Source organism: Emiliania huxleyi (assembly GCF_000372725.1).
Source record: "Emiliania huxleyi CCMP1516 unplaced genomic scaffold EMIHUscaffold_231, whole genome shotgun sequence".
NCBI lineage: Eukaryota > Haptophyta > Isochrysidales > Noelaerhabdaceae > Emiliania > Emiliania huxleyi.
The window spans coordinates 8146-24064 of record NW_005200326.1 but is presented as its reverse complement, the minus strand read 5'-3'; the positions used below and the strand labels follow the sequence as shown (position 1 = coordinate 24064).

The following is a 15919-nucleotide window of genomic DNA, read 5'->3' as shown; positions in this document are numbered from 1 at the left end:
CCGGCAGCAATGCTGGTCATTAACTTGCGTATTGGGGCCGCAGCAGACTGCTGCTGTGGCAACAGCAGCAGCCTGCTGCTGCCTGATTCAGTCAAGCCAGCGGTGCAGCGAGGCGTGCAGAATTCGCGCGGTTTTGTCCCTCCTGAGGCTGAGCGCGTTCAGACCCGGTGACCGGAGTTGGATGGTTCGATGGAGCGAGCTCCATCGAACCATCCATGGCCGGACGGCGGAGCGTGAGGTGGCGAGCGGAGAGATGTACCGCAAGACGAGAAAAACACGGATCTGAACACGGGCCTCACTCTCCTGATCGTCTCGTCGTCGCCAGTGGCTGGGTCTTCTGGCTCCGACCGGACGGCTCCAACGCCCAGCATCTGAGACATGAACGCGAGGTCAAATTCTGGCACGTACGGCGGCAGCTCGGGCATCTGCCTCTGCCCCCTCGCCGCATCAGCGAGCGCGCTCGTGTCAGCTCGCCGCTGCTCCTGGTGCCGCTGCTTGGCCGCCGCGCTCGCACTCGCTCCCCTCAACGACATTGTGAGGAAGCAACGGTCTGCGAGAACCTTTCGCCCAGCGGGTCCACCACAGAGTTCTCCCAGTCATGTGCCCAAAATGCGCCCGCCGTTTTTCGTCATATCCCCCCTCCGAAACCCGCCGACTTTGATTGGGTCCGGTTCAACCTCACTCTCATCTCTATACTTTCAGATACAAAACGTCAGATCTGGCTCACCCAGGGCTGGAGCCTGGACCTAGTCCGCTCACGCCCGCGTACCTTAGCTAAGATACGCGCGCACGGGCGTGGGTGGGTAAAAACGGGTCACTTTGCGGGGTTTGCACACGGCCACTCTGCACCGACCTCAGCGGCTGCAGTTGCGACCGCAGTTGCTCAGCTCAGCCAGGGCTCGCTCACCCGAGCTCGGAGCCGCCGTCGGTCATGGGCAGCAACAAATTGACGCGTCGCTCGGTGCAGGAATTTGCAGTAGAGGTGCAGTGGCCGTCCGGCGCGCGCGCAATGGACTACAGCTTCATTGGCAGAGCTACCAGAGCGCGTCTGGAGCGCTGCCATTGTGTGACCCGCGTCCCAAGCGGCGCTTCCGGCCTGTTCCGCGCCTCTTTTTACGCCTTTTCATTCGAGAGGGGGGACGAGGTCTCATCAACTTCGAAACCGCGTTTGAAAGGGGGGAAATGCGCGCGTCCCTGAGAGGGTTGAGGCGGGGGTGGTTTCACTGCGTCGCGGCCGCATCCGCTGGAATGGGCCGTGGGTCGATGGCGTAGGCACTTATACCAATTCTGGAAATCTCGTATTCCAACTAACTCCAGTGTTTCTTTTCGTATAGTGCGTTTGCTCGACTTCGAGACGTTCGGCGGCTTCGGGGACGGCGTCCGCAGAATTCTTCGGCAGGCGGCGGACCAGCTGAGTAACAAACTTTCGCACGCTCAGCACCTCGATGAGGTCACATGGACCACCAAGAACTGGCATGGGCTGCAGATGCAGCGCTTGTCTGTCGTTCTCCACACCGCCGTGGCGTGGCAGACGGTGAACGAGCTAGCGTGCGGGGACAGCGGCATTGTGCACGGAGCTAAGTGCATTGCCGTTCTTAACGGAGTCGCTTAGGCGGCTCCGGTGGTGTGCCGGTGATAGTACTAGCACGCGCCAGTTCGCACCTGTGTCGAGCCTGTGTGCTGTGAGAGAGAGTTGTCTTGTTTAAATTCTTTTCGTATAGTGAGCCCAGTCCCCAGATACGCTACGGCGACGAGACTCGCCACACCCTCCACTACTGTGTACAGTGTGTAGAGGGTCCGCATTCACTTCTCATCTTTTCTCGTGTGGCCTCGCTGGCACACACACCCGCATCCCTCCTTCTCTCCCAATACCGGCGCCGGCGCCGGCGCCGTCGAACCTGAACCTGTCTCCGAGCAGAGCTGCAGCCGCCGCCGACGCGGCTGGGACAGCCGCCCCCTCCCGCCCTTCCTTTTCCTCCCCCTCCTGCTCCTCCCCCTCCTCCTCCGGCCTCTGGCGCACGCGGCGCGTCGCGTGGTCGACGACCTGGAGAGAGATAAGGGCGAGACACTCGGCCGATGGTTGATGAGCCGAGATCGGCCGAGATCAGCCACGGAGTGAGCCGAGATGAGCCGAGGAGCCGAGAGGAACCGAGAGGAACCGCGGGGAGCCGACAGGAGCCGAGGTCAGCCGAGGTCAGCCGGGGAGCCGAGGTTGGCCGAGGTTGGCCGAGGTTGGCCGAGGTGAGGAGAATGCCGCATCGCCGAGGATTGTTGAGCCGAGGAGGGCCGAGGAGAGCCGAAGAGAGCGGGGAAGAGGAGAGTCTAAAGTCGCCGATGTGCTAGTCGATGTGCTAGCCGATCGCCTAGCCGGGGAGGGCCGAGAGGAGCCGACATGCTAGCCGAGGTGAGCCGAGATATACTGCCTCGGCAGTGCCGGCGGCGGCCGCCCTCTTCGCCATCCGCGAGACAGCGCGCGACCTGGGGTTCGTCAGCCGAGAGTAGTTGATTACCGACCCGCGCACGGACGCACCCCCGACAGCGCGGCGAGACCCGTCCTTTCCCATGCGAGGCCCGGCCGGCTGCAGCGCCAGCTCGCGCACCTAAGGCAAGGTGAGGTCAGATCAGGCCGTACCTCGCCTCCCCCGCACCGACCCGACCCCGCACACTCCGGTGGCGAGACGCAGTCCGCGCGGTGGGCGGGGGCGGGGGCGGCGGCAACTTCGCCCGCACCCGCCACCGCTCGCAACTAAGCTCGGCGGATCTCGGCGGATCTCCCGCACCAGCCACACAATGAATCTCGCCCAACCTCGGCGAATCTCGGCTCATCTCCCGCACCAGCCAGTGCTCGTCGCGGTGCACGAGCACGCGCCGCCTACGCAGACCCCGCCATGTGAAGAGACGCCGCTCACAACCAGTGCACGCCGCGGTGCAACCGCTCTCGGCACCCGCCGCCGCTGCAGCGAGCCGCCGCCACACCGCCGCCGCCCCGCTGTTCGCACTTTCCGTCGCCACTGCAGTCGCCGCCTCCGCCTCCACCATCGTCCTGGACGTCGTACGCCACGCCACCGCCGCGCTGTTTGCACTCGCCACCGCCATCTCCGCCTTCGCTTCCGTGCCCACCTCCCTCGCCGTCCCCGCACTTGCACGGCCTGCACTCGTCATCGCCGCTTCTGCCTTCGCCTCCGTCCCCGCCTCCTCCGTCCAGCCGAACGTCGTACGCCACGACGCCGCCCGCCATGCCGCCAGCCCCCTTCAGAAGGACGTCCACGGCGCGGACTGTGCCTGTTCACGGCCGGCGGCCGTGAAGAGACGCTGTTCACGGTGGCGACCGCTCGGCGAAATCTCGGCAAAGTCTCGACGCAATCTCGGCACAATCTCGTGCGGTATCTCCGGCATCTGCAGCCGGTCAGACAGGAGGCTAGACGCAATCTCGGCGCAATCTCAGGCGCAATCTCGGCACAATCTCAGGCGCGATCTCGGCGCAATCTCGTGCGCCTGCCGCCCAGTCAGACAGCAGACCAGACGAGTCCTCAACGGCGCACGAGACACGATCGCCGACGCCGAAGCGGCGCCCGCCGGCGCACGCAGCCTCTCTCGCCGCACCCCGCCGCGGCGCCGCCACCCGCGCCGGCCGGCACGACTCGCTCTCTGAGCAGCGCTCGCTATCTGAGCAGCGGGCTGCGTCGCACCGTCGCCTCGCGGCCTGCGGCAGGCTCATACGCGTGAACCTGTTCACAGCATCGCGGGTGTGAACAGACGCCCTCCACGGCTGCCGGCGGCGGAGCAGAGCTAGTCTCGCGCCGCCGCCACGGATACCTCTAGCCGGGGGCGTGATGTGTGGGCCGGCATCGAAGAGAGAGAGAGGCATTACTTGTCCGTCTCGGGTAATCTCGGGTAATCTCGGGTAGTCTCAGGCATCAGAAGGAGTTCTGGGTGAGAGCAGAGGCCTCTGGGTGATCTCAGCTGCGAGGCTCCAAGTCGTCTGCTCTCCCTCCCTCCCTGTACATGACTTGCTAGCGGGACCCGAGTATTGTACACCAGAACTGCGCGAACTAGCTGGTAAGGCATATCGGTTCCCTAGCGCTCGCTTGGTCTTGCGCATCTAAGAAGAGTGAACCAGAGGGCGCCCGCCCGCTGGCCAAAGCAGACCTCGGCGCGGATCAGGTCGTTGCTGTCCTGCGGCACCGACACGAGCCGAGCCGTTGGCGGGTCCGTCAGCACGATATAGGCGAACTTTCGCCGCCCTGAGCCGTCGTCCGGGTCGGGCTCGTGGACAGCGTGCACCACGCCAGCCTCCCACGGCCGCGCACCACCAACGTTGCAGACGACGCGGTCGCGCCGGACAAAGCGGGCCGGCAGCGACGCGCTCACGGCGCCGCGGATGCGGCCGCGGTCGGCGGCGGTCAGCGTCAGCCGGTTGTTTGATGCGAGCATCTCGAAGAAATTCTGCAGTAGCTCGAGCTTGACAGCGCTCCGCTTTGGCCCGCACAGCCTGCCCGCAGGGTCGCACGCGGCCAGCTCGGCCGTGATGGCGTCGTCGAGAGACTCAAGAAGGCGGACCTCGCTCGGCGTCAGCGAGGCCATGGGAGTGGAGCGGCAGCCTTTTTTCTGAGCTTAGCCTTCGATAAGCTGTGTGCCGCTGTTTTCACGCTGCTCAGCACGCCCCCCGGTTAAGCTGCAATGCAAAACTCTTTTTACCACCTTCAGGTACACCCCCAAGACTCCCCCAAACCGCCCAGGATGAGCTCCTGAGGTGCCATTCCGCCCAAGATATGACCGGTTGAAGTTGGGGTTCCACGGTCAGGATGGAGGTGTCGAACTGGATGGGGGTCAGCCAGGGAGGCTGTTGTGGCGCACCGGACAGCCCCCCAGCACCGTGCCCCACCCAACTGCATCCATGGGAGTCACAAACGGTGCTGTACTCGCGGCTGCAAGCACTCACGACACTCAAACCCACCACCTGCCTCCTACCCTGTACGAGGAGCCATTTCACCCGTGCAACATCTGCACAGGTGTACCGCCGACGCTCCAGCGCCCGGCCCCTACTAGAGTAATCTTGTGGGACCCACAAACGACCAATACATCCACTCGCGGCTGCAGCATGTGTCCGGGAAGGGCATCCCCGTGAAGCAGCCAGCAGGTGCCGGACATGGCGTTGGCCGTCTTGGACCGAGATCAGGGCGCAACTGCCTGTCTCATGGGGTTGAAGGACCGTCATGGGGTCGGCTTTGATGCTGCCAATCAGTCGGGTCGATAGGTGGCGCCCCAGCGAGATGCGTTGCGGGTGCTCGGCGTCGCCTGCTTGAGTGGCCTAAACGCACTCGCGGGAGCCAGAGAGCAAAGGTGTGCGCGAATTGAGGCTTCTGAGCAAGCCCAGGCAAGCCACAGGACCGGCCATGTGCGTGGGTAGTCGAGCGGTGGCCGGAGGCAGCCTCCAGGAGTGCCTCTCAGTTCGACACCTCGGTCTCGACCACGACCAGACTCGGAACGGCACACAGCTTATGTTCGACTCTCGGGCCAACAGAGAGAGAGAGAGAGAGAGAGAGAGGGAGGGGGCATGCGTAACGACGCTGCTAGAGATGCCTTTCGGGGCCCAGAGATAAAACTTCTGATGCCATGCGTGACCTAGTAGTGTCCCCAGCTATGGGCGTGTCCACGTTGGAGCCAGGTGTGGTGTGGACGCGAGAATAGCTCCGCCGTTCATGGAGGCAACCGATGCGAGTCGACTGGTGTGTGTCGTCGTGGTTTCGTATCAAGAATTCTCTCTCTCTCTCTCGGGCCAACAGACATCCCGCACACCCGCCGCACACCCGCCGCCCCCGCGCGCGCCCCACCTCGGCCGGGAGAAAGGGGAGTGAGAGTTTGGGATTACGAGCCCAGGATCAGGAATGATGAAATTGAAAACGGGCCTTTCACCAACAAATGGGCAGCAAAAAAATGGGCTTTTCACGCGAGTTTGTTTTCTTGATTGTGTTCACGATATAATATTATATGTTTGTTTTCGTCATCGTTGGACGTTGCCGCGGCGGCGGCCGGAAAATTCTGCGGCGGCGGACCCACAGTCGGGCCCGCAGTCGCAGCCACCCCACTCGAAGCCGCAGCGTCCGAAGAGGAGCTGCCACGAGCGCTCAAACGAGCAGCACCACAGCTTCTCGAGCGGCGGCTGCGTGACCAGCGCGAGCAAGTCCGGGAGCGCCGAGTGGTTTACCTTACAGAGCCATAGAGCCGCGCATCTGGCTTGTGTGTTTTCTTTCTTTTTCGCCCAAGGGTGGGCGACGGCTAGCGTGCCACACTCCTCTCCTTCAAATCCATGTGTGGTGGCGGCGTGCCGTCCTCCCATCCCTCCCTTGGGGTGTCTGTTTTCTTTCTTTCTTTTATTTACTGCATACTGGGCACGGGACTGGCGCGCACTGGCACTAACACGCGAAAAACATTTTAAATTTTATTAGTCATTCCCTCGCACAACAACATGGGGCACGCGGGACTGGCGCGCACTGGCACGAAAAGCGGAATTCCACGCCAAGGCTCCAAGTGCCCCTCTCACATCAACACTAGGCACGGGACTGTGGCGCGCACTGGCACTAACACCAGTCCCGTGCCTTGCGAAAAGAACTCTCACAATTCAAGCACGAGCGGAGTTACGCCGAGAGGCGAGAGAAGCCGCGAGAGCAGCAAGGCATCGGCAGGCGGCGTCGCAGACAGAACGAGGCCGAGGAGAGTGATGAGTCAGAGGATGAAGCGCGATTGTTTCTCGTTTCGAAACGTAGACCTGCCAGAGAGAAAGCGCATACAAAACAACGCACTCTCGCACATGACAAGCGATCCCACGACAGCGAGTGTGGCCTAGAGAGAAAAAACTCTTTTCAAAGGGCACGGACCTCGCAGAGAATTGAAGAGCGTGAACGCGCCGATCGATCCAAGCGGGTTGGGAAGTGGGGGGCATGGCTTGGATCGATCCGCCAGTCGGCCCGACGTCGGAGGGCGCCTCGCCGGCGACGCGGTCGCACGGCGCGGGCGAGTGGAGGCGGCAGTCTTCGCGAGGAGGAGGAGGAGCCGCCTAATCAACGAACGGCTCGACCACAGTCAATGAACAAGTCATGATGGCGCCGCCGCGGAGTCGGCGCCGCGATCAACCGCGCGCCAGGTGCGAGCGGCGCAGCGCGGCCACCATGCGGCGCGAAAGAAAGAAAGAAAATGCGCCCCCAAGGGAGGGATGGGAGGACGGCACGCCGCCACCACACAGGGATTTTAAGGAGAGGGGTGTGGTGCGCTAGCCGTCGCCCACCCTTGGGCGTCCGCCTCTTCCTATCGATGCGGCGCGACGCTCGCGCCGCGCAAGTTTTTTTTCTCATTACTCGAAGCGTGCAGCTCCCTTGCCAGGTCCCACCATGTCCTCTGCGTTCACCTCGGAGGAGGAGGAGCTGGTGCGCTCCGCCGAGGCGCAGATCGTGCGCCTCGAGGCCGCGAGAGCCGCGGCCGACCAGGCCGGGACCGGCCTTTACGAGCAGCTGCGTAACCGGTTCGCCGGCGCGGCGCCGGCCGACCTGAGGCGTGCGTGGGATGGCTTTTTCGATCTCGGACTGCGCGGGCCAGCGTGGCTTCTCAGTACCCTCCTGTGCTGCATGACCTGCCCTCCGCCTGCTGCTGCGCCCGGCGCCGCCGTGGAAGAGCAGCACCCCGCCCCCGCCACCGCGCCCGCCGCAGCTCCCACCCACCTGCCGCCTCCCCAGCACCCGCCTCCCCAGGCTGGGCTGCAGCAGCCCCCTGGTGTGCAGCCCTCCAGCAGTGGTGGGACCACTAGCCGACTTCCCTTGAATTCAATTGTGAGGAGGAAGGGGAGTTGCAACGGCCTCATGCCGTTCCATATCAACACCCGATTTCGGATACTTGCCGATGACACAGTGGCGGCAAGTCGATGTGGGCCCGATGAGTGCGTCATTCAGCTCCTCCCCCCTACCCAGTCATGCCACCTTGCGCCGGGCAGGATGCTTACGATCATCGTAAGCACGCAAAGTATCCAGGCCATTCCGGCGGGCGTTCCCTATCCGTACACGGCGGCCTTCAGCGATCCCTTCAGAAAGGTGTCCGTAGGAGACCTCCAGTGGAGACCTCAGAGGCGTCGGGCGGCTGCAAACCTCCCCTCGTTCCCAGAGATAACAAGCCTGGAGCACCTAAGAGTGGAGGGAGTCAATGGGGGCTTCAGTGTAATGGATAAGTTGTTCTACACGAAGGGGCTGTACAACTGGGTGGCTCACGCGTCCTGGTACGTGTTGCTCTTTCCATGGTTGTGGGATCGGTCAGGTGCCGTCCTCGAGGAGCCCTACTGCATCGTCACTGTTGGACTATCCGCTGAGTTCAAGCATGGAACGGACGGGAGCTTTTTGCCGCTGCCTGCCAAGCGCAATGTGGGGCTCCGAAGGCCACTGGAGGGAGAAGCGGGAGAAATCCTCGGGCAAAAGGCGCCACATAAGTCGGGACTACAGAGCAGCAACAAGATGCCCGTCTACCTGCTGTGGGCAGAGGCGCGGCCCGATGAGTTTGCTTCCAAGAGTGGCGCTTCTACAGGCACCACCCTCGAGCAAAAGGCCTTCACCAGCTTGCTCACTTCGCGGTATGGGAGCGACAGCTGGGGGCGTTGGACAGTTACGCAGTCCTACACGCCGCCAGGCGGAATCGGCGGCGACGAGTCGTTCTATATGAAGTGGAACTCCGCGACGACGGCACGCTTCATCACGGATTGCACAAAGTGGATGGGAGAGGCAGGCCGCGGACCAATGCTATCTGAAGGAATGAAATTGCTGGTGAAGCACGCTAATTCGAGCGAGTAGCCAGTACGTTTTGTGTTGCGATAAGAAAACGCGATATGAAAAAACAGGAGGACCCGGAGAGATTGCCCGACATGAATCTTTTCGCGAGAATGCCAGATTACCCGTCATCGATCATCGTATTCTTCGAGATTATTAGACGCAGAGGAGATCTCGGGTAATCTCGGGTAATCTCGGGTAATCTCGCGTAATCTCTCGAAGATTCATGTCACGTCGGGTAATCTCTCGGGTAAACTGTCATGACGTCGGGGGTAAATCTCGGGTAAATTCTCGAAGAATGATGTCGGGGGTGGGGAGCTACGAGCGGAGATGTGGGGAGATATGGGGGGAGGTGTGGGGAGGTGTCTGCTCGAGGTAGTGCACCGCCGAGCGGACGAGGACGTGTGGGGAGGTGAGCGCGTTGAGGAGCCGTCCGCGCGCCTGACCCGCCCTGCGAGGGGGCGAGCAAGGGAGAGGTCTCAGGAGTCGCTTCGACGTCGCCGCCGAGGAAACGCTCTCCTGTGCACACCACTCCCCCGAACTAGATGGCACAGGGCTGACTACTGACTACAGTCTCCAGCAAGACTCTCCTCGCCTGCGACGAGGAGACGTCGATGCTGGCCAACTGGACTACTCACCCCTTCCTGAGTAGTACTGAACTCCTCGCTCGCCTGCGACGAGGAGGAGATGTTGACGACGCGGCCCGTCTTGGGGTACGCCTCCTCGAAGGTGGTGTCGCCGTAGTAGCGGCGCGTGCAGCGCGCGAAGACGTCGTTGTCGACGAGGCGAGCCGAGCACCTACTCACAGCTGCGCTGTTCACAGCTGCACTGTTCACAGTGGCGTCGACGAGGCGAGCCGAGCACCTACTCACAGCTGCGCTATTCACAGCTGCACTGTTCACAGTGGCGTCGACGAGGCGAGCCGAGCACCTATTCACAGCTGCGCTATTCACAGCTGCACTGTTCACAGTGGCGTCGACGAGGCGAGCCGAGCACCTATTCACAGCTGCGCTATTCACAGCTGGACTATTCACAGTGGCGTCGACGAGGCGAGCCGAGCACCTATTCACTCACAGCTGCGCTATTCACAGCTCGACTGTTCACAGTGGCGTCGACGAGGCGAGCCGAGCACCTACTCACAGCTGCGCTATTCACAGCTGCACTGTTCACAGTGGCGTCGACGAGGCGAGCCGAGCACCTATTCACAGCTGCGCTATTCACAGCTGCACTGTTCACAGTGGCGTCGACGAGGCGAGCCGAGCACCTACTCACAGCTGCGCTATTCACAGCTGCACTGTTCACAGTGGCGTCGACGAGGCGAGCCGAACACCTATTCACTCACAGCTGCGCTATTCACAGCTCGACTATTCACAGTGGCGTCGACGAGGCGAGCCGAGCACCTATTCACTCACAGCTGCGCTATTCACAGCTCGACTATTCACAGTGGCGTCGACGAGGCGAGCCGAGCACCTATTCACTCACAGCTGCGCTATTCACAGCTCGACTATTCACAGTGGCGTCGACGAGGCGAGCCGAGCACCTATTCACAGCTGCGCTATTCACAGCTGGACTATTCACAGTGGCGTCGACGAGGCGAGCCGAGCACCTATTCACAGCTGCGCTATTCACAGCTGGACTATTCACAGTGGCGTCGACGAGGCGAGCCGAGCACCTATTCACAGCTGCGCTATTCACAGCTGCACTGTTCACAGTGGCGTCGACGAGGCGAGCCGAGCACCTACTCACAGCTGCGCTATTCACAGCTGGACTATTCACAGTGGCGTCGACGAGGCGAGCCGAGCACCTATTCACTCACAGCTGCGCTGTTCACAGCTGCACTGTTCACAGTGGCGTCGACGAGGCGAGCCGAACACCTATTCACAGCTGCGCTGTTCACAGCTGCACTGTTCACAGTGGCGTCGACGAGGCGAGCCGAGCACCTACTCAGCTGCGCTGTTCACAGCTGCACTGTTCACAGTGGCGTCGACGAGGCGAGCCGAACACCTATTCACTCACAGCTGCGCTATTCACAGCTCGACTATTCACAGTGGCGTCGACGAGGCGAGCCGAGCACCTATTCACTCACAGCTGCGCTATTCACAGCTCGACTATTCACAGTGGCGTCGACGAGGCGAGCCGAGCACCTATTCACTCACAGCTGCGCTATTCACAGCTCGACTATTCACAGTGGCGTCGACGAGGCGAGCCGAGCACCTATTCACAGCTGCGCTATTCACAGCTGGACTATTCACAGTGGCGTCGACGAGGCGAGCCGAGCACCTATTCACAGCTGCGCTATTCACAGCTGGACTATTCACAGTGGCGTCGACGAGGCGAGCCGAGCACCTATTCACAGCTGCGCTATTCACAGCTGCACTGTTCACAGTGGCGTCGACGAGGCGAGCCGAGCACCTACTCACAGCTGCGCTATTCACAGCTGGACTATTCACAGTGGCGACTGTTCACAGTGGCGTCGACGAGGCGAGCCGAGCACCTACTCACAGCTGCGCTATTCACAGCTGCACTGTTCACAGTGGCGTCGACGAGGCGAGCCGAGCACCTATTCACAGCTGCGCTATTCACAGCTGCACTGTTCACAGTGGCGTCGACGAGGCGAGCCGAGCACCTACTCACAGCTGCGCTATTCACAGCTGCACTGTTCACAGTGGCGTCGACGAGGCGAGCCCGAGCCGAACACCTATTCACTCACAGCTGCGCTATTCACAGCTCGACTATTCACAGTGGCGTCGACGAGGCGAGCCGAGCACCTATTCACTCACAGCTGCGCTATTCACAGCTCGACTATTCACAGTGGCGTCGACGAGGCGAGCCGAGCACCTATTCACTCACAGCTGCGCTATTCACAGCTCGACTATTCACAGTGGCGTCGACGAGGCGAGCCGAGCACCTATTCACAGCTGCGCTATTCACAGCTGGACTATTCACAGTGGCGTCGACGAGGCGAGCCGAGCACCTATTCACAGCTGCGCTATTCACAGCTGCACTGTTCACAGTGGCGTCGACGAGGCGAGCCGAGCACCTATTCACAGCTGCGCTATTCACAGCTGCACTGTTCACAGTGGCGTCGACGAGGCGAGCCGAGCACCTACTCACAGCTGCGCTATTCACAGCTGCACTGTTCACAGTGGCGTCGACGAGGCGAGCCGAACACCTATTCACTCACAGCTGCGCTATTCACAGCTCGACTATTCACAGTGGCGTCGACGAGGCGAGCCGAGCACCTATTCACTCACAGCTGCGCTATTCACAGCTCGACTATTCACAGTGGCGTCGACGAGGCGAGCCGAGCACCTATTCACTCACAGCTGCGCTATTCACAGCTCGACTATTCACAGTGGCGTCGACGAGGCACCTACTCACAGCTGCGCTATTCACAGCTGCACTGTTCACAGTGGCGTCGACGAGGCGAGCCGAGCACCTACTCGCTGCGCTGTTCACAGCTGCACTGTTCACAGTGGCGTCGACGAGGCGAGCCGAACACCTATTCACAGCTGCGCTGTTCACAGCTGCACTGTTCACAGTGGCGTCGACGAGGCGAGCCGAGCACCTATTCACAGCTGCGCTATTCACAGCTGCACTGTTCACAGTGGCGTCGACGAGGCGAGCCGAGCACCTACTCACAGCTGCGCTGTTCACAGCTGCACTGTTCACAGTGGCGTCGACGAGGCGAGCCGAACACCTATTCACTCACAGCTGCGCTATTCACAGCTCGACTATTCACAGTGGCGTCGACGAGGCGAGCCGAGCACCTATTCACTCACAGCTGCGCTATTCACAGCTCGACTATTCACAGTGGCGTCGACGAGGCGAGCCGAGCACCTATTCACTCACAGCTGCGCTATTCACAGCTCGACTATTCACAGTGGCGTCGACGAGGCGAGCCGAGCACCTATTCACAGCTGCGCTATTCACAGCTGGACTATTCACAGTGGCGTCGACGAGGCGAGCCGAGCACCTATTCACAGCTGCGCTATTCACAGCTGCACTGTTCACAGTGGCGTCGACGAGGCGAGCCGAGCACCTACTCACAGCTGCGCTATTCACAGCTGCACTGTTCACAGTGGCGTCGACGAGGCGAGCCGAGCACCTACTCACAGCTGCGCTATTCACAGCTGCACTGTTCACAGTGGCGTCGACGAGGCGAGCCGAGCACCTACTCACAGCTGCGCTGTTCACAGCTGCACTGTTCACAGTGGCGTCGACGAGGCGAGCCGAGCACCTACTCACAGCTGCGCTATTCACAGCTGCACTGTTCACAGTGGCGTCGACGAGGCGAGCCGAGCACCTATTCACTCACAGCTGCGCTGTTCACAGCTGCACTGTTCACAGTGGCGTCGACGAGGCGAGCCGAGCACCTACTCACAGCTGCGCTATTCACAGCTGCACTGTTCACAGTGGCGTCGACGAGGCGAGCCGAGCACCTACTCACAGCTGCGCTATTCACAGCTGCACTGTTCACAGTGGCGTCGACGAGGCGAGCCGAGCACCTACTCACAGCTGCGCTGTTCACAGCTGCACTGTTCACAGTGGCGTCGACGAGGCGAGCCGAGCACCTACTCACAGCTGCGCTGTTCACAGCTGCACTGTTCACAGTGGCGTCGACGAGGCGAGCCGAGCACCTACTCACAGCTGCGCTGTTCAGCTGGACTATTCACAGTGGCGTCGACGAGGCGAGCCGAGCTATTCACTCACAGCTGCGCTGTTCACAGCTGCACTGTTCACAGTGGCGTCGACGAGGCGAGCCGAGCACCTACTCACAGCTGCGCTATTCACAGCTGCACTGTTCACAGTGGCGTCGACGAGGCGAGCCGAGCACCTACTCACAGCTGCGCTATTCACAGCTGCACTGTTCACAGTGGCGTCGACGAGGCGAGCCGAGCACCTATTCACAGCTGCGCTATTCACAGCTGCACTGTTCACAGTGGCGTCGACGAGGCGAGCCGAGCACCTACTCACAGCTGCGCTATTCACAGCTGGACTATTCACAGTGGCGTCGACGAGGCGAGCCGAGCACCTATTCACTCACAGCTGCGCTATTCACAGCTGCACTGTTCACAGTGGCGTCGACGAGGCGAGCCGAGCATCTACTCACAGCTGCGCTGTTCACAGCTGCACTGTTCACAGTGGCGTCGACGAGGCGAGCCGAGCACCTATTCACAGCTGCGCTATTCACAGCTGGACTATTCACAGTGGCGTCGACGAGGCGAGCCGAGCACCTATTCACAGCTGCGCTGTTCACAGCTGGACTACTCCCACTCATCTCGCCCCGTATCTCCCCGTATCTCCCCGTCATCTCGTACCTTGGAGAGGACGATCTGGCAGACAGCTTCGTCGAGCATGTCCTCCTCGTCCTCGGCTCCGGCAGCCTGTTCACAGCTCTTCGACTCACACCCTCCCGTTCACAGCTCCTCGTCCTCGCTCGGCTCCGGCAGCCTGACACGCACAAAGGTATGTCCGCATATCTCCCCATCTCAGACGCATCTGGCGCTGCATCTCGTCGAAGCCATCTCCCACAATCTCGGCCGCATCTCCCACAATCTCGGCCGCATCTCCCACAACCTCGGCCGCACCTCGGCTGCAACTCGCCGGTCGAGGCCGTCTCACTTGTGATACGCGGTGGCAAGTTGAGCAAGCGAGCGCAACGCCTGTGATACACGGTCAGTAAGTCAGGCAGGCAACAGTCCGCCAGCAACTCCTGGTGCGAATCTCGGCGAATCTCGGCGAATCTCGGCTTGCAAGCGCCTCGAGTGCGATCTCGGGCACCTGGCCCGACATGCGCAGCCTGCGTGGTATTACGCCGACATCAGAGCGGGAAGACGGTCGTGTGCAGCGTCTTCAGAGCACCTGATAGGAATAAAGGGAATACAGCGGATAGGAATAAAGGGAAGACAGCGGCATACAGCGGAATGCGTGCCTCTCGAGTGCTGGCTGGGAGAAATGAACACGGATTCCGCTTCTAAGATGCGCAGCCGGAGGCAGAGGTACAGCAGGTTGTCCCCAACCTTCCCCGCCACGTCGCGCCGCATCTGCAGGAAGGTTCCGAGAAGCTTCGCGGACAGGCTCCGGCGCGTCGCCTGTGCGACGGTCGCGGCCGCTCGCCCCGTCCCGCGTCACGATGACAAATTTGTCGGCCGCTGCGGGAACAAGGTCGGGGAGGTCAGAGGCAGATCATATAGGCGGTGAAGGGAGGAGGCGGACGGCAAGAGGCGGCGGAGGCGGCGGAGGCGTGGTGGCAAAGGGGCGTTGGCGAATGATCTCCCCATATCTCCCCATATCTCGCAGGTGGAGGTTGCCGAGGTCAGGACTATGCCAGCACGTTGTGGGAGAGCACCGCGCCGAGTGCGGCCAGCTTAGTCTGGAGCATTCGTTGGAATACAAGAACACGCACTCCGTCTCTTGTGTGTGCGCGCGCGCGTGCGTGCGTGTGTGCGTGCGTGCGTGCGTGCGGTGTGTGTGTGTGTGCGTGCGTGCGTGCGTGCGTACGTGCGTGCGTATGTGCGTGTGTGCGTGCGTGCGTGCGTGCGCGCGCGCGCGTGCGTACGTGCGTACGTGCGTGTGTGTGTGTGTGTGTGTGTGTGTGTGTGTGCGTGTGTGTGTGTGCGCGCGCGTGCGTGCGTGCGTTGTGTGTGTGTGTGTGCGTGTTCCAACCTCTGACGCACACCGGCGTCCGAAAAAAGAATTGTGTGTCTTCGCTTCTTATTAACATCGAAGTAACATCGAACTTGAGGGGCCAGGATACGCAGCGAGGAGGACGGAGTTGCGCCGAAAGGCGAAAGAAGCCGCGAGAACAAGGGACCGGCAGGCGGCGGCGCCGCAGGACGAGGCAGAAGAGAATGACGCGACAGAGGAGGAAGTGACAAGGGCGAGACCTAGCGCGGGTGGGTTGGAGGGGGCTCGCCCCGTTCCTCCCCATCGGGCCGCATGAGCGGCCACGCCTCGCAGGTTCGTATCTCGCGCCTGAGTCAGGCGCGCGGGGCATCCCCCGGGTCGACCAGCGATCCGAAGAGTGGCCGCTATGCGAAGGAAAGAGCGGGGCCCTCGGGGTACGCCTCGTCCGGCCCCCTCCGAGGGGGGAAGGGAATTGCGGGGTCCCC

General features: G+C 61.7%; 2 protein-coding genes across 2 annotated transcripts in view; both read right to left on the bottom strand.

Annotated features, from left to right (window-relative positions):
- Nucleotides 1-3172: 3172 nt before the first annotated feature.
- EMIHUDRAFT_457239 (hypothetical protein) lies at nucleotides 3173-4605 on the bottom strand (the record flags this gene model as incomplete). Its single annotated transcript, XM_005779340.1, has 3 exons — nucleotides 4118-4605; nucleotides 3496-3728; nucleotides 3173-3282 (listed from the first exon to the last, which is right to left on the bottom strand). Coding segments are annotated over exons 1-3 (810 nt in total), but the record flags the coding sequence as incomplete, so codon positions are not given.
- A 4320-nt stretch (nucleotides 4606-8925) lies between these two features.
- EMIHUDRAFT_236144 (hypothetical protein) overlaps nucleotides 8926-15919 on the bottom strand; it is a gene marked incomplete at both ends in the record, with an annotated part of 9118 nt that continues 2124 nt past the window's right edge. Inside the window, one exon of the mRNA XM_005779339.1 lies at nucleotides 8926-8949. Coding sequence (XP_005779396.1) covers nucleotides 8926-8949 — 24 coding nt within the window. The remainder of the gene's footprint in view (nucleotides 8950-15919) is intronic.